Below are 22,168 nucleotides of genomic sequence, written 5' to 3' on the forward strand. Positions count from 1 at the left end.
ACAAACACAACGGGACTCTGCCAAAGCAGGGCTCTCTTACCTGGGAACAAGGCCTGATATGGACCAGCAGCCTCTTTTTCCAGCTCCAGGTCTTTCTTCTCCACGGTCTCGGGCACCTCTTCCTTTGGAGGGATGGCAGGGGCAGGGGGTGGAGAGGCGGGGGGTGGGCTGGAAGGATGGGAGCTGGGGGTGGCGGGGTAGGAGTAGGCTGGCTGCGAAGGTGGCTCCTCCATCTTTTGGATCACCTCAGCTTTGAGCACAGACACGGGTGAGGCCCTGGGAGAGAGGGGAGGTGGACTCACAGCCTTGCTGTAGGACGTGGAGGCGCTGGGAGACAGCACAGGTGGTTTTCGGTGCACCAGTCCCGGGGCAGAGGAGGAAAGGCCTGATTTGGCACTGTCCAGGCTCCGTTTTGTCACCTTCTCTTCCATATCCACACGCTGCTCGTTTGCCTTCAACCTCTCCTGTGACAACAACAGAGCAAAACTCAGCACAACATCTGGAAAGTGGCACTGACCTACCACCAAGCAAGAGCAAAACAATGTCTTGTCAAATATGCAGTGGAATAAAACACATGTCCCCAGTGCAAGACCATTTGAAGACCAATCTGATGGGAGGGTGACACTGATTTACAATAGCTTCATTACAAATTCCCAGCTCCAGGAATCATGAGAAGTCTCAGCTTTCATTTGCATCCAAAGCAAACCATTTCTATTTCCAAGCCTCCAGCCTAGCAAGCCCACATGTAAAATGAAGCCTGAAAATCAGAGGACCACTATAAAAATGAATGGGTGTAAAACACCCAAATGAAACCTCATGACTTCCAAAACCTTTTCATGAATGGGAGCTCTCTCCAGGAGCCAGTGTAACTGCTGGAAGTCCTGCAGCTGCTTCTCTGAGCTGCTCAGAAGCTTGGTTTGGAGGTGACCAGGGATGAAACCACTCAGCTATACAAAGACATCCCATGGGAAGGAATCTAGGTCACACTGCTGCTGCTGGGGAGCTCTTCTGGGGAGCACTCAAGGGCTCTACACCAAACCCCCCCAAAACCCACTCTAACTGCAGGATACACCAAATGCTTCATATCCCAGAGACCAGGGCAGAATCACTCAATGTATCCATACCCTTGAGACACACTTGCCACACAGGCACAGCTGCATTTTCTCCCCAGACACTCCAACTTCAGGCTTGTTTCACAGCCAAGCAAGAAGTTCTTGAAAACATACCACGAGCTGGGCACTCCTCTGCAGCTCCATGGCGTGGGCTGCCTGCTGCTGCAGGATGTACAGCTCGTGCTGCCGCAGCAGCTGCTGATGGGAGAGGAGCTGGAGCTGGTGAGCGTGCTGGAGGGAGCTCCTGGTTGGGGGGTACATAGCGGGCCACAGAGGGGGTGCCCGGTCCATCAGCTCTGCTGTGGAATGAGCAGAGATGCAGTCAGGGAGGCAACAGGGTAAGGATGGGTAAAGCATTCAGGATCACTCAGGGCAATGGTCTCTACAGTCCCAGAGCGTAGGGGATGCCAAACACTGGGCTGTGCAGAAATACAACCAGAAACCAGAGGGGAAAGCATGCCGCGTTCCCCTCTGCAGCCCCAGCTGCACCACCCCTGTGCCCTAGGGCCACTGGACTTGCTTTGCTCTCCAGCCCTTGGTTTGATTTCCATGCCTGAGCCTATGAATAGATTCTCCTAACCAAGGACTCAAACTCTGCAAGGTCCTGCAGGGGATGAAGAGCTACTACTAAAGATTATATGTTTCTATCTCCAAAACACACCTAATGAGAGACCCGCTCACTCCCACCCTACAGCTGTGGCTGCTGGTCCCCACAGTTAGGCATGCTCCTCTCTGGCCCTCTCGAAAGTCTGTTTTGCCCACAGCTGTCAAAGAATGGTCCTCGGGAACAAGCTCACATCCTTACCAAAGTGTGGCAAGTGCTCGCTGGGGATCACAACAAGCTGCCCTGACTGCGGGTCTCTGGCAAACTGGTAGGCAGAGGGGAGAGCTCCCCCCATGGCAGGGGGGAAGCCTGGAGTCATGCCCTGGTGCAGGGAAGGGTGACCAAGTCCTGGAAGAAAAAACACCAAAGTCACAACTGAAGAGATGCAGACTGCTCCTACCCACACGAGAAGTCATCTACTGCTCCGAAAGGCCTCCTTCCCTTTTCTCTGAGCTCATCAAACAGCCTCACTGGGCCGTAGCAACACTTTTCCCTGGATTTCACTGGTGTGAACACCCTCTGGGCACTGCTCCCTCTTAGGGCACTCACCGTAGGGATGGCCAGCCAGCCACATGGAGGGGCTCCCTGTCCTGGGGAGCCAGGGGTGGGCTGCCAAGTGCGAAGCGGGGTCTGCAGACCAGCGCCCGGAGCCCGCCAGGGCTGGGCCTCCCGTCACCATGAGGTTGGAGTTCAGACCGTTGGTGGCACAGCTGGAGGGGTGTATTCGGGCAAAATCTGCCAGCTCCTTGCTTTCTCTGGGGATGGAGGAGGCAAGAGAGACAGTGAGAGAGGGTCCAAGTAATGGAGGAGCCCAGGAGTATGGACCAGCCTGCAGAACCAGTGTTTGCAAACCAGGGTCAGTCACGCAAGGAGGGCTGTGATGGAGGTGTCACATCTAGAATAAAACACCCCATCTCTCCAGCCCTTTGGAGCAGACATGGATTTGCAGCTGTCTATTAGGATTGCTCTGCTGAGGACTTAGGATCTGCCTATAGCCCCATGTACCCCACTCAGTATCCCTCTCCACACCAGAGAGAGTTTGGTACCTACACTAGGATGGATGCAATCCTGTCTCCTCTTTGGACTGGCTGTCCCTGAGCTCAGCTTGTGACACTATGGGATAAGATCTCACCTCCTTCCAACCCTCACCTGAGCAGCTTCTCCTGATCCCGCTCCAAGCGCCCTGCCAGGAGGTGGCTGTCCCGGTGGCGGCTCCTCTCGTCCCCACAGTCATCTTCGGAGCGTCCGTGCCCTAAGAGACAACCCAGCACCATCAGACAGGAGAAATGGCCTGGAGAAAGCTGTCCCCTCTCCTCTGGGCATGGAGCAGAGTACCTGAGAGCCACTAAACCCAAATACCAGTGTCCCCAAGGATGTTCCAGGTTCAAATCCTGAAAGACCACGCAAGGCTCTCTTGTGTGATCAAGATATTCTCACTAAAGCAATATTCCCCTGGTAGCACCCAAGTGCGTATGTTTTGAGGCTCATGTCTCCAAGACATCAAGGGACTACCTGCCACGCCAGGTTGGTCTCCCAGGACAGCACAGCCACCAGCCTGGGAGCAACAGGACCAAAGGGACCACTGTGTTGGAAGACAGTGGCAGATTTCCCATCCCAGCAAGAGCCAAGATGCAGCTAAATCCTGCATCAAACCACATAGTCCTCCTTAACACATCTCAGAGAGGGGAAGGATTTTATCTCTGCACTTTCTGAAGCACCTTCTGATCTTGCAAATTAGTCTGGGAGCACTGAGTATGCTCTGAATTCCTGTCCTTCTGCAACAGGCAGAACCAACAATACAGACCCTCACAAAACCAGCGCGCTCCACTCTACAATTCAACCATTAGCAGGAATCTGCATCCCCCTCGAGACATGCAACAAGAAAGGGTCTGATGAGGCAGGGACACATATGGCAGATGAGGGCAGGAATCCAACAAGGGGGGCTGGATGTTTGGCTGGAGAAACCACTTGTCCACAATCAGCCCAGCTCTTGCAAATACAGCCTGGCATGGTAGCAGCTGCATCTGCAAGAGGTTAGGAGGCACCTTCACGGGAGCAAGCAGCAGAGCCTCACTTGGCTCTGCCAGCACCAGGTATAGGGGCCACTCTTCCCTTTAGCCAAGATCTTCACTCCAGCTGCCTGATTTTAAGCTTGCTTTTCCCTCGTTTTTTCCTTAGCTTCTTTCTTGCATGCTCGTTTTTCACACAATTCCCTGTTGCCCCTCTCTGCACTATGCTTTGGTGATACACTGCACTCCTAAATCCCAGCCCTGCTTGCAGAGAGCACTCAGCCTCACAGGACTGCACCCCAGCAGCCCTTCCCAGGGTCCTCACTCTCCTGTCTGGATATGGTTTGGCACATGGGAAAACATCTCGGAACATCAAGTCTATTCTGCTGACAGGCAGTCTTTTCAAGGAGAGCTCTAGTGTGTATTTCCACAAACCTGGACAGCCCATGGGTTTTTTGCTGTCAAGTCTCCAATTCCCTCAGCTTTTACTGTCAGAAGGAATCCGGGAAAAAGACAACATCCCTTGCAGCTCCTTTCCCCAAGGCTTCTTCACGGGCTCCAGGCAGAAAACAAAGATGCTTTAAAACCTGGCACACAGCTCTCCCTCCCAAAGGACTTTCCAGGGTCACCACATCTCCCTCACAGCCTGCCAGGACACCACGTGCAGCCCAGCCAACCCCAGCCAGCCCCTCCTTGACTCAGTGAATGATGCCCCACACAGCCTCTGTTGCTCACTTTTACTCCCCAACCACCACAGCACGGGGGCCTCACAAATCCCTCTGGAGCCCAAACATCTTCCACTGCCTCTCTGCCAGCATTCCCTTTCCACACCCTAGCCTAGGTTTTTCCCCTATGGAGCCCCTTTTCCTATTTCTTTCCCCTAATCAATGCCCAGCTGTCTCTTTGGTGTCAGCAATATGGAGCAATTCCTTGGAGAGCTCACAGCCTCCCTTCCTTCCTTGGCCTAAGGTGAGTAGACCCCCTCCCCCAACCTTTCATTAGAAATGCGTTATTTTGTTATTTTATCATCGCTCCTCCCTCTCCCATCTACACTCCTTGTGCTCCATTATTTCTAGACGAGTTTATCATCTTTTTTCCACCCCCCCCATCCAAACACAAACACTGAAGGACCTCAAATTCCCACCCAGCCTCCATCCCACCAACAGGACAGTCCCTTTTCTGGACAGAACGATGATTGTCCAGACAGTGAATGATCATTCTGTCTATATATATGAACATGACGCACGGACTGCATAGAAAAATTCAATCAGTTATGCATGGAGGAAAGGCTTAGGTCCGTTCCCTTGACAACCAATGCCCGGTACTAAATACTTGCATTTTACTTGCCAAATACTACAGATTAGCCAACTAAAGCCTGCTTTCTCCTTCTTAAAAGGTCTAAACATTCAAGCACCGTCCACTCAGCGCAAGCAAGCTAATGTTATTAGACGAATATCTCCTGGCACACAAAGGGGGGGCAGCATTTGGGGGGCGAGAGGAGGAGAAAAGCAGTCTTGTTTTCTGTCTGAAAGCCAACTGCATCACTTAGCAACGAGCCCAGAGGCCTGCCAGAATTCAACCCTTGTTTGCAGCCTTTTAGTTCGGCTCAGTAAATTACATTTAACGCAAGCTGGGAGCGTCTGGGACGATTGAACGGCTGAACAAACAGCTCCCTGTGCTGCCCACGAGGTCCTCGGCCGGCTCCCGGCTGTGGGGAGGGCACTGGGAGGCGATGGGAATGGGGAGAGGGGCTGCTGCCTGAGGGAAACTGCTTCTTGCCACTGAAGTTTGGGAGAGGGGGGCAAAGGCAGAAAAATGGGGAAGGGCTAAAACTGGGAATCTGACCATTGCTCGCCAGCCGCTCGCTTTGGCATCGCTCCTTGGCACAGCAGAGCCCCGTGCCAGGCAGCCCCCGGGTGTTATCTTGCTATACAAGTCAAGCAGAGAACCAAAATATCTCTGGCGCCATCCCACTCCTGCCAGCACCACGGCTTAAATCAAAATCATGAGATTACAACAACAGCAGCAAGGTGGTTTGAGAGGTTTCTCTGTCGCTCCCTTTGCTGATGGATCAAACTCATGGAGCAGGATTGTCCTCAGAGGTGGCCAGAGGGGATGGAAGTGGGGACAGGGGACTGACTGCCTCTTGCACAGGGGGTCTTGCTTCCCACTGCAGTTTACAACATGTCCTTGGCTGGCAAGGGAGGCAAACACAGTTGAAGATGCCAAACTCAGTTCATGGCACACAGCCTGCACTGGGTGGCTGCTCTTCCCAGGGAACAGATCCTCCAGGGAAGCCCTGAGACAAGCCCTAGGGAACCTACCTTTGATGCTGCTGAGAGACAGCGAGCGATCCCGGTCTGCCAAGCTGGGCCCCAGTTTGCTGCTGCTGCTGCTGCTGCTGCTGTTGTCCTTCTGCCGGGCCACAGCCACAGCAATGCCTACAGGCAAGTGCCTCACCTCCACCTCGCCCTGGGAGCCGATGCTCTCACGGCCGAAGGATTTGGCACTCTCGGGTCTCTCAGGGTCCCTCTTTAGCTGTTTCGCAGGCTGCTGCAGCAGCAGCTGCTGCACCTTGGAGGCTCCCAGCTGTGCAGAGTCCAACTTCACGTTGCCCAAACCCCCAAAGGGGCTCTTCTTGCCGCAGCTCTGCCGGGACGCCGTCTCCTTGGCAAAGCTGCCGCTGTACTTGATGAGGCTCTGCATGGCCGAGCCTTCTCCGTGTGAGGCGGGGTGCAGGACATCTGCGGCGCCCCGCGAGCCCACCACCGAGGACCGTGGCAAACCGCTGGGGTCAAGGTAGACCTTCTTGGCTTCCTCCTCCACCCGGCTGACGTGGTTGTGCTGCGCGGCCAGCACCGCCATCTGCGTGGTGGCAAAGTTGCCCATCTCAAAGGGCTTCCACTTCTGCTCGGGCGGTTTCAGCTGACCGTGGTCCAGGTGCTGCCGGGAAGAGTCCAAAGTGCCATAGACCTTTGCTGCTTCTTTGGAGCTGGATCGCTGGAAGCGGTCCCGCTCGCAGGGGCGATGCTCTGACTCTGGACTCGGCTTCAGCAAATCCTTGGAGGCCAGGTACTCCCTGCTCTCCGGAGAGCCCAGCCCCGGCCGGTTGAGGAAGGGCTCTGAAGTGACCTGTCTCTTCAGCGCCATGGAGTTCGTCCTGATCACCGAACCCTTCTCTCTCAGAACCTCCATCCTTTTGGCATCACTGTGACAAGAAAAGTCCTGGGACAAGAGTGTGCGGGAGGCATCTGCAAGGCACCGCTCCGTGGGTGACTGCAGCACCCCCACCTTGCCAAGGTCCTTGTCCTTCCCCTTGTTGTCACGGGCCTGGGAGGCGATTTGGATGGGCCCGCTCCTCTCGTCGTAGGCTTCGACCGAAGGCACGAAGGTGGGGGCGATTACTTTGTGCTCCCTCCCCAGCTCCTTGGCCGGTGGGAAGATGGTGTACATGCTGGAATGGACGGGCTGCGGAGGGAATGTTGTGGCTGGCGTCATCTTCCCTGTCTGCGAGGGGTGTGGGGATGGACAGCTACAGGAGATGTGCAAAGCGCCCACAGAGGGCAGGAGGGGCTCCCCCCGCTTCAGCCGCTCCGCGTGGGCGTGCGCAGAAGGCCTCATGTTCTCATCGTGCCGAGCGGGATCCTTGGCACAGCGGTCCTGCTCGGCACCCAGGACCTTCAGCATGGGGTCCCCGCCGCCGTTGCAGTTGCTGAGGGAAGAGCTCTGCAGCGGGTTCTTGGATTTGGGTTCCCCGCTGCCTGCGCCCCGATTTGGCATGTGCTCAGCCAGGAACGGCGAGAGACGCTCGCCAACCTTCACCGCCTTCTCCACCACGCTCACTTTCCGGTCGCTGTCGGGCTTGGTGTCCTGTGTAAGGTCGACCACACTGCGGGGTCGGGGCTCCTCCTTCGGCTTGCTCTCCTTCTTGGCAAAGGGCAGGGACAGATCGCTCCGGCATGCCCGCTCCTTCCCACCGGGGTCTTTCAGGCCTTCTTTCGAGCTCTTGTGCAGCTGCCCAAGGTCCTTTTCCCGGAGCAAAGTGCTCGACGTGTGGCTGCCCACGGTCCTTGACAGGGGAGGCTGCGGGTGCAAAGCGGACTGGCCTGCATGGCTGGACAGGTAGAATCCATCTGCAGAGTAAAAGCAACGAAAATTATCACAAGCTTCCAACCCCTTCAGTCCTACATAGAGACAAGCAAGAGGTGGCAAATCAGGAAAGAACAGATTTCAAGGATGTCTTAAACAAAAATGCCCAGGGCAAAGGAGGCCAAGCAGGTTCCTCCATGTGGGATGCACTACAGCCCTGTCTCGTGCACAGTGGGGCTTCAAGGAGGGACCTGGCCAGCTTTCCTGCAGGACAGCCACATCCAAAACCTTGGTACCAGCTCAGCCCAGGAAACATCCCAGCTGATCACCCTGCTCTTCACCCCCAACATTCCAGCATCCAGCAGCTCCAGCAGCCAAACAAGCCCAAAGGACAGGGTAAGTACCCAGAGGTCACGGATGGGAAGGGCACACAGGGTCCCAGAACTCACCTTTCTGTGACTCAAAGAGGCTGTGCTGTCCCAGCTGGGCCAGGAGCGGACTGCCGGCACTGGGAGGTTCGAGGTGGCTCAGGGGAATGTACGATGGGTAGAGACCGTTAGGCAGATGGGAAAAGCCTGCAGAAAACGGGAAACAGAAGAGGGAAACATGTTTTATCCCAAGCAGCACGCTGCCTTGGAACGAGCCCCGCAGGAGCACAGACTGTTGTGGCTGTCGGTCCCTCACACGCCAGGAGCGGCGGTGGCGGCGGGGACGCAGGCAGTGACACACAGCACACACAGCCCAGGGCAGGGACCCCTGCTCAGGGACCCCACTTCAGGTACTGACTCCCAATGTGGGTCCCCCAGCTCAACCCAGCCACCTCTGTGGGGCTCCAACTCTGCAGCAAATGGAGCATGCTGCTTCCTGAGCAGAGCCTGACACCTGAGGGCTCCGTGACCAAACCACCTGGCTGATAAGACGTTTTACCACAAGTACAGCGACCTGTGGGTGAGAGCACTCCCCAGCATGCTTCCAGAGCCATGGTAAGACCTTCTTGCCAGCACAGCTTTGCCAACACAGTTCATTCCCGCTGCAAGTGCCTAGTACTGGGTACAGGCTTTGGGAAAACATGAGAGCATCCTCCAGAGCAGCTCACAAAAAACATAGTTTCACGTATCCAAACTCAGCATCTTATCCCAGAGGAAGGCAAAACAGAGGAGAAAGTGACAACCATCCACTGATGATATGAAAGCAGCATATCCTCACAACCCTGCTGCCAGTGGTCTGGATGTCCTGGACGCTGGGTCCCCAGCAACATCCTCATGCAAATTGTCCTCATCAGCATTTCCTCAATGAATACAATCACCATAACAGTGGTAATAACACACACTGTTGGCTACAGGCAGCAATTCCTCTCCAACACTGCCACCAAACGACACCCGCACAACACTACAAACCCAACCCTCCACCAGAATCAGTATCCCAGTCCATGCCATAATTTAAAAACTGAGTTAAAGCCATCAGGAGAATCTGAAGGAGCCAGTCAAGCCCTCTGCAACCCTCCTCCTTTACCCTGAGCCCGCATTAGCAACCAACTTCCCCCAGATTCAATGCCCCCACTGAAAGCAACCAGGCAACAAGTTTGTCAAGAGTCCAGCATCCAACTGGCTCAAAACAACATCACACCAAAACCCAAGGGGAGACGGAGAAGTTCAGTCCCCGAAGCTGCACGTGGAGCACCATCTGCGAGAGCTAGTCAATATTTCACATTATTTAGACAGCCAGGATCTCTTTCGCGTACATGTTTGCATCCCGGCATATGTGCCTCACCGACGCGGGGCTCCGCACAGCTCCTGGCCCGCATCCATCACCCGACAGATCCCAGCGGCGTCACCCGCACACGCCAACCCTCCAGCAGCAGGACCAGGGGAACTGCTGTGCTGTGGGCACTTCAACACAGAGCCCGTTCCCAGCAGGTAAAACCTGCTGCTTAACCCTGAGCGCAGCGCTGCAAAGGTGCTAAGCCTGTGCACACATTCAGGCCTCTCCTTGGTAACCCCAAAATCCTCCAAAACACCTTTTCTTCTTCCAGAGCTAGAGAGAGCTGGGTAGAACCCAGCTTAGCTTAGCTGTGAGCAGCTCCACTCCACGCAATATATGCCTCGGCCGTGTCACTGTCACCTCTCCAGCAGGACTGGGCTGGCAACAAGCCAGCATCTGGAGCAGGAGTGACACACTTCCAAGGGAACGGGAGTCCCATCTGGCAGAGCACATGGCTGCAGCATGGCAAAGCCCCTGGAGCACTCCAGGCCACAGCCCGGAGGCTCTGGCCGCAGACGTCCCCATGTGAGCCCCTTCTCCCAGCCAGACGTCAGCAGACCCCAGCTGCAGCTGCTCCAGCAGGCGGAAACACCAGCACAGGGATCACGGAGAGACACATCCCATGCTGCAGGCACCACTGTGCACAGATGCCCATGGCATGTCCCCACTTGCATGTGGTGCAAGGACATGAAGCCACCTGCAGAGCTCCAGGGAAGGGACGCACTCCAGCACTGCCATCAGGCACAGGGACACCTACACACAGCTTAAGTTACTGATACCCAAAGAGGCATTTCAGTACCAGTTACATCCCTGGTCCTATGAGGGCATCTCCCTGCATCATATCCTGCCCAGGGATAACACAGCTCAGTCCCAGCCCCAAATGTTCTGGGGCTTCCTCCCCAGTCAGCATCATCACATCCTCCTACAGTGACCCAGCCTCAGCTCGGAACTGCACGAGCAGGAGGGGAATGCAAAGTGTCCAAGCTGGGGAGGGGTTCAGATGGACAGGTTGGGAACCTTGCAGGGCAGTGTCACCATGCCAGCTGGGAAACAGCAGCAGAACTGAGCTGATGCCACCAGCCAACCATCAAAGCCACCTCACACCTCACACCTCTTCCCAGTAACTTCCAGAAGCCCACAACTGCTGTTGCTTGGACAGGCGTAAGCCCAGCAAAGGAGCTCAAAGCACATCCCAAAGCCCTGCAGGTGGAGAAATTGAGGCACAGGCAGGTGCAATGACTTGGTGCATCATGCAGCTGACCAGCAGCAAAAGCAGAGAACCACCTGAACTCCACTCTCGGTTCTACCAGCGACACTGTTTTTTCCCTTGCAAAGTGCCTGAAGAAGCTGCACAGGCTGTATTTACCTGGCTTGCTCCCTGCCAGGAACCAGAGCTGGAGTAGGGAGGAGGAATCCGAACCTCAGCTTTCCTGAGGATGAACCCAATGCAAATCCAACCTCGAGGCACTGCCGGAACATCCCTTCCTCTGTACAGCCCTCCAGCAGCCACGCTGACAGGCTGCTGGCGTACGACTCACACGGAGCCCAAAACCTGCTGCCCCAGTGCCCTGGGCAGGACCTGGAGGTGAAGCTGCTCCTCCGTGCGCTGAGGAGCTGCACTCGCAGGAGGCGGCCGCGGGTGAGTTGCTGCCTCCTTGGATCTCTGTGCCAGAAAGCAATGCCAAGGGGAGAAATTCTACCGCAGTGAGCAACGCACAGCTCACCCCAACCATGGGCATCTGCCAGGAGAAAGGGAGGGGAAAAGGGGAAACCACAACCATCTCCATCTGCCTGGGGCCAGAGTGTTTGCTGAACCAGCACAAGATCCGCTTTGCCCAGGGACACGCCAACAGGTCTGGGCAGGCTGAGCCACGCTCCTCCAGCCGATTGCTTGCCCAGAGGCGGTCTGGCACCACAGCACAGGCAGGGAGGTGCGAGGTGGCAACACTGCCAAGCCCAGACTGGCTGTGCCCCCCCTTCCCTGCCAAGTTACACCACGCCAAACACATGCGTGTGCCCATTAGCCCATTAGACCGCCTGGGAAAGGCACCACCAACACTCATCTCATGCCAGCAGGGACATATATGATCCAAAGCAGCCCAGTTCTGCGGGTAAAAGGGTTCAGGGCACAGAGATCGTCACTCAAACCACCTTATCCCTATAGCCAGCAGCCAAAATGCAACCCCTGTGATGCTCCAGCTGCTGCAGTGGATGAGCACACCTGTCCTCCTCCGTCCCAGCTCCAAGATTATAAAACATATCTGTTTTGCACAATTGAGACATAAATCACTAAGGGCTGTTATTAGAGGAACTTAGCGGGTGCAGATGTGTCAGCCCACTTGAAAACATCTTCATCTTTGCTCAGCTCTCCAAAACGGTACGGGTTCGGGGGGAAGAGGTACGGCCTCGGGTGACTCACCACCGAGAGGGGATGTGACCGATGGGGAGATGAGATACCAGCGACCGCACAAACCACACACCAAACGTCTGGAGGCTGGAGGTCACGCTGGGGGAAGTGGGAGGGAAACAGACCCCACGTGCTCAGCCCGCTTGGGGATGCCAAAGGTCCCTGTGAGGAGGGAGCTGACAGAAAGCACCGCCAGGCAGAGCTGGGGGAAGAAGGCAGGCAGCCATGCCTGCAGCAGAGGGGGCTGCCATTGGTCACCAGGAGTCTCAAACCTGTGGGGCTTTCTCCAACTTGGCCCCTCACACTTTAAGTCTTAAAATTCAGTCCCAGCTGGACAAGTCAGTCAAGCCTGGGTTGTGAAAGAGCCCGACAGGAGGAGAGCATGCTGAAGGCAATACGCTGGAACTGAACATATCTCCCCCGTGGACACAGCTCTGGCCAATGAGCCAGGCTACACGCCTGAGGTAACACGGGTGTGTGCCAGCACTGGGAAAGCTGCTCCACCCCTCCTCAGCTGTAGGTGACTGGCTGGCACCTTCAGCATCTCCATGCTGCCCTCCACACTTGCTGCCAACATACTACAGAGGAGACAGCTCACTTGGACACCCACGAAGGGTCAAGGGCAGCAAGGGAGAGCAACACGGAGACACCACTCAATGGGGAATTCACTCTCCCAGTCTGGTTCCATGTTTCCAAACTAACCAAGAGCACCAGCACACCAGAGAGAAGCAGCATCCACAAAGCCTTTGCTCATGCCTTTCCAGCTTGGAAAAGACCTTTAATCAAATTCAGCATAGCTGGACAACCCTGTTGGCTGGTGTGGGATAAGAGGTGGCCACGTGCACTGCTGGCTGCAAAGCACACCCTGAAACTGAGCCCTGGACACGAGCCATCGTTGTCTGAGAAGCCACAGCCCTGGCACCGGAAGACCAGTAGCCTCCAGCACCCCGGGAGAAGTGAAGTAAGTCTCCCCCATCAGCCTCATCTGCCCGTTATACATTTCTGCCACTTATGAAATATTTCCAACTGCCATCCTCCCTGGGTCATGATAGACAGACACATTGCCAGGACTCAGGCTGGCACCACACAGTGCTCTGCAAGGGGCTATGGCCACAGAAGAGCCTGAGCTATAAAGCCTGACCCCTTGGACCCTCCAATCTGAGCCAGCAAGGCTGGGAAACACTGCAACGAAATTTGGGTTTATTTCCATGGCATGATTCGAACTCTGGGCACTCAAGGGAGATTTGCAGCCCAGCTGCAGCCAGTTCTCAGCGGGCTGCTGGGCACAGCACAGAGCAGGAGCTGCAGTCGCCCTTGGCCAGGAACACAATCACCTCTTCCCCAGTCCGGCTCGCAGTGCCTCACAGGCAGCCAACTGGGACAACAGTCCACACCACAAACAGCTGGATAAATGCTTACATCCTCCCCACCAGGGAGGGAGGGGAGGAAGGCAGGGAAGGTCCAAGCACAGTGAGTACCTTCCCATCACTGGCAGGACAGACACCACACCAGCTGCCTGTGCTTACCACCATCAGTGCACCTCTTATCCTCTCCCTGCAGAAGCAGGGAGTCTTCCCAGGGAAGACTTTCAGGGCTCCCCCTCCAGCACACACCTCCCCATCTCTGCCCCGTGCAGCTCAGTGAGGCACAGCCGCAGCTATTCCTCATGCACACATTTATGGCTGCAAACAGCTGCGAGCCGGAGTGCTGACAGTGTAAATCTTTGCCACCTCCTCCCCTGCCTGCCAGGGCAGCTCCAGTGACACCCGAGGCACCAGAGCCGCTTTGACTCTGTGCCATGCACGAGACACCAGCGATACGAGCCCCTGAACATGCTGGGCTGAAACCAAAGCTCCCAGATCAGATGTGCCTGGACTCCAGCGGTGACTGGTCCCTGTCCCCAGCAGCCACAAGCTGCTGTCACAATCCACCACCCTCCGCGCCAAAAACCACCCCAAAAGCCATATTTACACCCCATGCCACGGGACTGGCAGTAGCTTCAAAGCACTAATTTACAGCCTCAATTCTCTGCATCCCCTGAAAGCCTTCGATCCCATCCCCGGGATCCAGAACAGCCAGGGCAATTTAACTCCCCATTTAATCTTCTAAGGGCCCTGGCGAGCTCGGAGACAGCATCCTCCAGCGGGGGGTCCACACTCCCAGACTTTGCTGGCTTGAACAGCGCCGCGCCGCTTTCCTTCAGCTGCAAAAATCGCTACCTTAAAAGCCAAGGCGAATTCTCCCTCCAGCTCAGCACAGCTCTCTATTGTTCCTTTTAATTTTATTTTATTCCACGTGGGAATCTGTGTCCAGGCTGCTTTATTTTTAAGTGGCTCTTGCTCAATATTTACTATGGCTCGCAGCTGCGTCAGCACAGGAACACTGCGCGCTCACGCCAGGTTTCCGACCAGCCCTGCCGCAGCCATTCCTCCCGTGCCGATGCCATGCCATGATTTTCCTGCCGTGTCACCCAACTGGTGAATCACCAGCCCCCCACAGCCACAGGACACTGAAAGGCAGGGTGTGAGCACAGGGCTTGGGGGGGTTCCCTGCTTCCATGGAAATAAATATCTTAAGGCTGAGCCCCGCCACTCACCTCCTCACCCAGGAGCCGGAACAGCCCCAACAGCCTGGATATGGCAGAGGAGGAGAAAATGGGAAGTGGCTCAAGGGACTGTGCTCACGCCTGGTTCTGCTCCAGTGTCTGGAGACTTAGTTTCCACCATGCAACAAAACAATGGCAATCCAAGGTAAGCCAATGCCTCAGGAAAAGGACAGGACACTCTGAAGATCCCCCACAATGTCACCCACCAGCTCCCCATTAACAGCATCTCCATAGGGAAAACAAGAAGCCACCCAGGTGGGGACACAAATCACTCTGGCAAAGTGAAGGTGGCCTTTCCTCACACTGGAGGGGTAAAGATGGAAACTATCCCAGTGGGATTCTTGACATGATGTGCAGCCAGTCCACTCAGCCTGAAACACGGGATCTGGGAAGCAGCGATCTGGTCCCACGCTAATCCTGACACTCAAACCAGTGTCAATGCTCCTGGGCCACTGCCAGCTGCAGAAGCTTCTCCCACATGCCCCCAGCCTGAAATCCCCCACCACGTCGGATGTCTCTCCTTTTCCACTGGCATAATTAAACCTGACACCCCAACAGGGGTCCACTGAAACCTCCAGGCTCTCACTACACAACCACACAGCTCTCCTTCAACAGCAAGGAGTAACATGGTGAAGTCTTCAGCTGCACATTCACTAAAATGCTGTATGGAAATTGAAAAAATAATAATTTTAACTCTCAAACTGATTATCAGAATCCCCAGGAATGCAGAACCTGGCTGCTAGATTGCAGTCTCGCCTTCCTCCTGATTTTCTAGGATAGCATGAAAATGCCTTTGCTCTGGTTCATCCTTCATCATGTTGAAGATTCTTTAGCCACTGGTGTCCAGCACAGCGATCCCAAGGCTGACTCTGCTCCTGGCACTGGATGCACACTTTTAGTACAGGTGCTCCCTCTCCTTCCTAAGCACAGAAATTTAACCCACCAGGTTAAATTTTTAAAAATTTTATTTTTTTTTAAATCACCCAAACCCAGTGCAGAAGACAATACAAACAAGTGAGCCCCCCTCCCTGAGCCCGGCCCGCATATTTAACCAGGCACTGTCCGTGCCTTCATTAGAAAAGAGCTCGTTAGAGCCGGGAGAGCTACAGGAGCTCGGTGGGGGAGGTTATTGTGGGATGGCACCAGTGCTGGTCCCCACATCACCTGCACCAAGTGCCTGCCAGCAGCAATTAAATCAGCCTTCAAAGAGAGATCCCAGCTTTCCCAGCACCATTAGCCGTGCCCTGGAGGGAACACGGTCTATTTTCAGCCACAGTGACTTAAGATCAGGTCACTAGCAGGTTAAATGGGACTGTGCAGCATCATCTCCCTGCCTTCCCATTGAGAAATTAAACTCCGCTGTGTGATGGGCAGCACCAGCCCTGGACACACACCAGGTGCCCACAGAAAGGTAAATGCCACCTGCCTGATCCTGTCCTCTGCTTCCCATCACTGGCCATGGACACCCACTGCCCTGGCTGCCTTACCTCTGTGTGGGGTGGTGAGAGGGGGTTCACAGCAGGATCACCCCTGGGTTACTCCCTTCCTGTCCTGTCCAGCACAGTGGTAGCTCACGGCCAGAACGGTCCCACCATGCCCAAGGCCAAGGGTGTTGGAAGGAGCCTCAGCACCCCCCATCCTGCAAACCCAGGCCTGCCCAGTGCCAGACCAGGGCTGCTCATCTCACCCCTTCCTCCCAATAGCCCAACTGCACGTCCCCAAGCTGGGGACTGCCCCAGGCCACCAGTTCCACCAGGGTTTCACCACAGCCACCAGAGAGGTGGCATCTCCCCGCAGCAGCTCCATCTGCTCCACTGCTGGATCCACCACCGAAACCCAACCAGCCACCCCACCACGAACATCTGGCGGGGAGGCGGCAGCTGGATGTGGGTTTGTTTTGCCTCCCAGGCTCCTGCCAGGCGCAGTCAGCACGAGCCGGGATGACTCAAAGCCCGGGAGACGCAGCCTCCGCCGCTGCTTATTTTAAACCCTCTTGTCTGCAAAGCGGCTGCTGCTGCGGCTCAGCACCTCTCGGGGTGCTTTGCAAAGGGGGTGGCACTGCAAGGCAAAACTGAGGCACAGCCCCACGATCAGACCTGGGCACCACATCACCACTGCCTGTGTGATCAGCAGTCACTGAGCTCAACACAAGGCCAGCAGCAAGAGGGGATCAGCTCCGAGAAATACCCCTGCAAGGGGTGCAGCAAGGACATTGCCAATGACCCAAATGAATTCATCATCTCTGGCTTCATGATTCCCCTTGGATACAGCATAGCCAGGACACAAAAAGTGCACAGTGAAGCTGGATGCTCCTGCATGTGCTGCTCTGTTTGCCACAGGAGTGAATGCATCACTCTCCCAAAGCCCAGCACTGACTTAAACAGCATCTGCAGGGACTAAAACCACCCTGGGAAAAATTCAGCAATGGGCTGCAGGCATTTACGGGTGGAAGAAAGGCATCCACACACAGATCACAATCTCGTAACAATCTTTTCCTTAGGAAACCAGGCTCAAAAGCTCAGCCTCTGCCAAGCCTCTCCTCTTGACCCCCCACTCAAGCCTTTTTTCCTTCCAGATGCTCCTGCCCTTCCCACACTCTCTTGAACATTGGCCCATGCCACCTCTTCTGCACCAAAAAAGCACTGAACCATGAAGCAAAGGTGCATCTGCAGCCAGCAAGCGCCCAGGACCCCACACCTCCTCACTGCTGATAATGGGAGATAAACGCATGGGCAAATATTATGGCAGTACGGTTTAATTCCTGATGAATTATGCAAATCCATATTCAAATTGAAGCACAGCCCTTGGGCTCTTGACAAATTGCCAAGCTGGCCTCGATGACACCAGGCAGGGACGGCCAGCCCTCCATCAGGTGAGGCACTGCATGGGTGCCCTATATATGTACATACACACACATGTATGTGCTTGCACATGTCACCTAGGGAGACCAAGGAGTACCTGCAAGAATGGTTCAAGAGTGACTTTTGCACTTCTCCCTCCTCCCAGCTGTGTTTAGTGTGTCCAAAGAAGGCCACCAAGCTTTTGTGTCCTCCACAAGATGGAAGCAGCTTGGGGTGATGGCGAGATTCAAAGCAGGACATAAAATAAAGTCCACCACGTCGGGGGGGACAGGAGGGGAAAGCCTGAAACACTTGTGCCAATATGACTGTCAGCCCTGAAGCCAAGGAAAGGAAGATCTGTCCACAAAATAGTCACAGAGAGGGCTCATTTGATGAAAGTAGGAATTTCCGATCCCACACAAACCCCGAACATCCATTAAAAGTAGCAGAAGAATTACTGCTTTGTGTCACTAATCTCATTAGGGAGAAAGCCCTGCTGCAGCGCCGGGATTGCAAAGGGAAACCCCGGCACGCTGCACACTCCAGGAGCCTGGCACAGTGTGCCCTGCCCATCCGAGCGGAGCCGAGGCTTCCACAGGCACCCCGGCAAGGTGCCTGCACCCTTCTTTACTCACCCGCCCAGATCTCTACTCGCTGCAGCATTATCTGCGTGGCTTGTGTGTGACACGGCGTGTGGGATGTCCCCACGCCCAGCAGACCAGGATGCAAACACCAGGATGACACACACTGCCTGGCGATAACACGGGAGCTGCTTCATCCACACACAGCGACCGGCACTGCCTGCGAGCAGCGCACAGCCCAGTCCCTCCAAAACCCTTCCTCCCCAGCACAACGGCCACTACTGTTAATATTTTTTATTATTTTTTAATTAAAAGCAATTAAACCAAATGCGTTAAAAGCACATTCAAGTCACAGGGAATTCTGCTGAGAAGGGATGGGGGCATGAAGGGAATCAGGGGCAATACATCCAACTACTGAAGGTAAAAAGGGCTCTTTGCTGGCAGGGATGCGTCAGGATAAGATGGATGGAGGCAGAAGCAAGAGCAACCTTTGCAGAAGTTGCCGGGGATACAGCTCCAGAGAGACAGGGCTGAGCACCTTAAAATTTCTGTTATTCCTCTAAAAAGACATACTCCCTCCTGAATATTGCTCCTTCCCTTGCTCCAAGCCCACCATGTTTGGCTTGCCTGCCTGCATCCAGCTCCCTCAAAATGGCTCTTTGGCCACTGCTACGCCGGCAATAAAATTTATTCCCAAGGTCACTTCAATCCTTTGCCACTATTTCAATCTGGCTGGATTTAAACAAAACCCAGCCCCAGACACACTGAGCCCCCCCTTGGCCCCTCCTTTCTGCCCATCACTCCCCTGATTTAGCGCTGCCAAACTCTCAAGTACCTTTCGCTTCCCATAACCGTCAGCAGCAACAGCTGGAGAGGAAAACGGGAGCATATTGCGCACCCAACAGCTGATCCTGGCGGCGTGGGGAGCGAGCCCAACTGTCACTGCCGCGGTGCTGCCGTACCGGGGGCTCCTGCCACGCGTCCCCCAGCCAGCGCCCACGGGGACGGAGCTAAAGGGGCTGTGTGGTTGCCGTCCCCCTGGTGTTTAAGAGCTGGGGAGAAGCGAACAATAAGCAAAGCAAATAAACAGCAGAGAGGGATAGGGTCAGTGGGTGCGTGGCGATGCCTGCAGACATCCAGCTGTGGCATCCCGGAGCGAAGACAGCCAGAAATGAGGGGATGGGAGGAAACACAGGGAGAAGGAAACCGCCAAATCCTCGTGGCGAGGGTGAGGCAGCCACAGTGGAGCGATCCCCTCCCAAACCCTGGTTTTCAAGGAGCATTCCTAGCAGGAAAAGCCAGTGAGAGGCTGTGCAGCTGGACACAGCACTGCTCCCTCACCGCGGCTCCAACGGGCAGGGAACTCAGGGCTGCCCTCGGCTCCTCCATCCCGCCTGCATTTTCAGGTTGTTCAGGGTGCAGTGTGCTCTCTGCTTCAGCAGCGAGGCTGAACAAAGCACTCCCTTGTCCTCAGCACCTTGAGCAGGCGATGCTGGATCGCGTTACCTAACCCAGACCAACATCTCCTCGTCCCGGCACGGCAGCTTTCGTGTCAGCACATGCCAGGCTGGCCCCGATTCCCTGCACCACCTCCTGCCTGAAGCTTTAACTGGACCAGTTTAGTACACAGTGAAAACACACGGGGCCTTGTCTGGACTCGTTGGGCACTAACCCCAGCTCGGGGAGGTGATCTGACACCCTCGCGCCGGTCGCAGCGCGGCCGAACCGCAAGGCGCTCACCTGGAAGGTTGCCATAATGACGTTAATTCCCATTAACAATGTTCATTTCCATATTCATCAGAAGATGGTGAAATGACAAGATGGGGGGTTATTTACTATATAATTATAAACTAATTTCAGCTTTACCCTGGGTTATCCTAGGAAGGAGATCTAAAATTTCCCTTACGAAAGCCCTGCTCTGCTAACCACGTCTGCAGTGAGATTAATTCCCAGCGATTTCCATTTCTCCAACAGCTGTTCTGCTGGGAAAGAGCAGGAGCTTGTCCCCAACACCGGGGACCTGCCCAGTGCCCCATGCCACCCCCGGCTAGGATTTCTAGTGCCGGCTCTTCCTCCAGATCAGATTTTCTCTGGCACACCATCAGTCAGGGATGGGACCCGTGGTTTTCCAACCCTACCAAGGAGACACCGTACTGGGTAGGAGGCAAGGCTCGCTCCAAGTGGGAGAAAGGCTGCTAGAAACCACAGAAATAAATGACACCTTTACCAGCCTCGTGTTACCAGAGGCAGGGACAGACTCCAGCCCATTCACCTGGGAAAGTGTTGGAAACCCTCACACAGCAGAGGATCCCGCAGGACCTTGCTCCAAGCAAGTTTACATCACCACACTGGCCCATGGGCTCTTGTCCACGTTCCAAGCCCAACATCCCTACCAGCTACTGCTGCTTGGGATGAGCATTTCAACAGAGTATGCAGCACAGGCTGGACAGTCCTTCCCACTGCTTCTGAAGGATGGAAATGCAACCCCACAGCCCCCCAGGAGACTGGGAAAAATCACTGGGACATCAGAGAAACACAGGAGCTCAGCGTGGGAGACTCACAAAAATGCACAAATCCACCACCATTTCAGCCCAGACACTGCTCCTGCCTTCCTCACAGCCTACGAGTTGGCCGCCAGCCCGAGGGAGCTGCAGGGACATCACTCCGTGGCCGAGCACTTCCTCCACCCCGAGGGGATGCCGGGTGTGAAGAGCAGAGTGTGACGGGACCCAGCGCAACCTCACTGCCCAGCACCACCTCCCCGAGCCCCACTGGGACAGGCACACTCCCTGCTCTGCCTGAAAACATCTCAAAAAGCATCTCGTTTCACCAGGGCCCCAAGGGAGGGGAGGCATCCTCCCAGGCAGGTCTCCGCGCCCGTCTGCATTCCTCCCGGTGTTACACCACCGAGCCCCTGCCCCAAGGAGCCCCCGGCACCACCCCCTGGGCCGGCAGGGAGGGGGAACCGCGATTTCAAGGGCCATTAAACACCGATGGTATTTTCCTTGCAGCATCAAAACGGAACCAAAAAGAATGGTGCCGAACCACGAGCAAAACCCCGCTGCTGGTCCGGCAGCCATCGTGCTCCCAAGAAACACAGAGGAGCGGGGCACGGATCGCTCCAGTGCCCAGTCCATGCTATCCCAGTCCCTCTATCAGCAAAGCAAGTTTAGCGTGGATGCAGTTTGATGAGTGAATTGTGCTTCCACTGGCATTGCCGACAGCAAGGCCTCCTGCAAAATCTGCGGGCTCAGCAGAAGCACCATTTTGCCATTATAAGGATGGCTACAGCGGGATTTTGCTGGCACAGCAGCGCTGTCCTGGGGAATGGAAGGGTATTTTTATTTCTTTTCCTATGCTCCTACCTGGCCCAGCTGTCTGGAAAACTTCTCCCCGGGCACAGCAGGCCTGGAAGAAAGGACGGTCTCCAATCTACCTTAAATCCCTGCATTTGAATGCACATGCTAATGTGAAGTAGGAAAGCAGGGAAATCAAAATCTCTCCCCTCTGTCTGCCCGCTTTCCGTCCAGCCACTGCTCTGGAGCTGGATTTAGTCAGCCCTGCCCAGCTCCCTTTTCCCGAGCACTGAAAAGTGTTTCTGAAGCGTCTCTGAATGGAAGAGGCTGAGCATCCTTTTATACAAACACAGATCTGTTCCTGCAGCTCCCCCCACCCAAGAAAGGACACCTCAGCACAGAGCAAAAACCGCATTTTTATTAATTACTATTAATATTAAATTTGGAGAGTTTTTTTGGATATGGGCGATCCTTGCTCACACACAGCCCTGCTGCTGCCTGGCAGGGACACGGTCCCAGAGCAGCCCTTCGCAATCGCGTCTGAGGGAGCCTTTTCCACCTTCCCCAAAACACAGAGCCTGCCAAGAACAACACGCTCCTCCGGGATGGAGCTGAGAGCAGGACTCAAAGACAGTGGCATAGGGAAGGAGCAAAATGATAAATCTCCATATTTTGAGCTGCTGCAGAGCAGAGCGAGCCCTTGCTTTAATGGACTCAGCTGCCTCATTCCATTGATTGCAGCCTTTTTTTAAGCCTTCCAGCAAGCTCCAGGCATGAAATTCCATTGCAAACAGTCCCTTTCCTCCTTTATCCCTCTGCAAGGCCCATCGGGGGAGCATCCCCCTGCCCTCCTCAGGGACGGGG

The 22,168-nt window shown here is 55.2% G+C and overlaps 1 protein-coding gene across 1 annotated transcript in view; it reads right to left on the reverse strand.

Moving 5' to 3' along the window:
* The window catches only part of TNRC18 (trinucleotide repeat containing 18), a 54,337-nt gene that overhangs the window by 29,217 nt on the left and 2,952 nt on the right, over nt 1-22,168 (reverse strand). The window contains 7 exon segments of the mRNA XM_053991554.1: nt 41-464; nt 1,227-1,411; nt 1,918-2,064; nt 2,266-2,471; nt 2,866-2,968; nt 6,050-7,858; nt 8,264-8,389. Of these exon segments, the coding sequence (XP_053847529.1) occupies nt 41-464; nt 1,227-1,411; nt 1,918-2,064; nt 2,266-2,471; nt 2,866-2,968; nt 6,050-7,858; nt 8,264-8,389 (3,000 nt within the window).

Source organism: Vidua macroura, chromosome 16 (assembly GCF_024509145.1).
Source record: "Vidua macroura isolate BioBank_ID:100142 chromosome 16, ASM2450914v1, whole genome shotgun sequence".
In the NCBI taxonomy this organism is placed as follows: domain Eukaryota; kingdom Metazoa; phylum Chordata; class Aves; order Passeriformes; family Viduidae; genus Vidua; species Vidua macroura.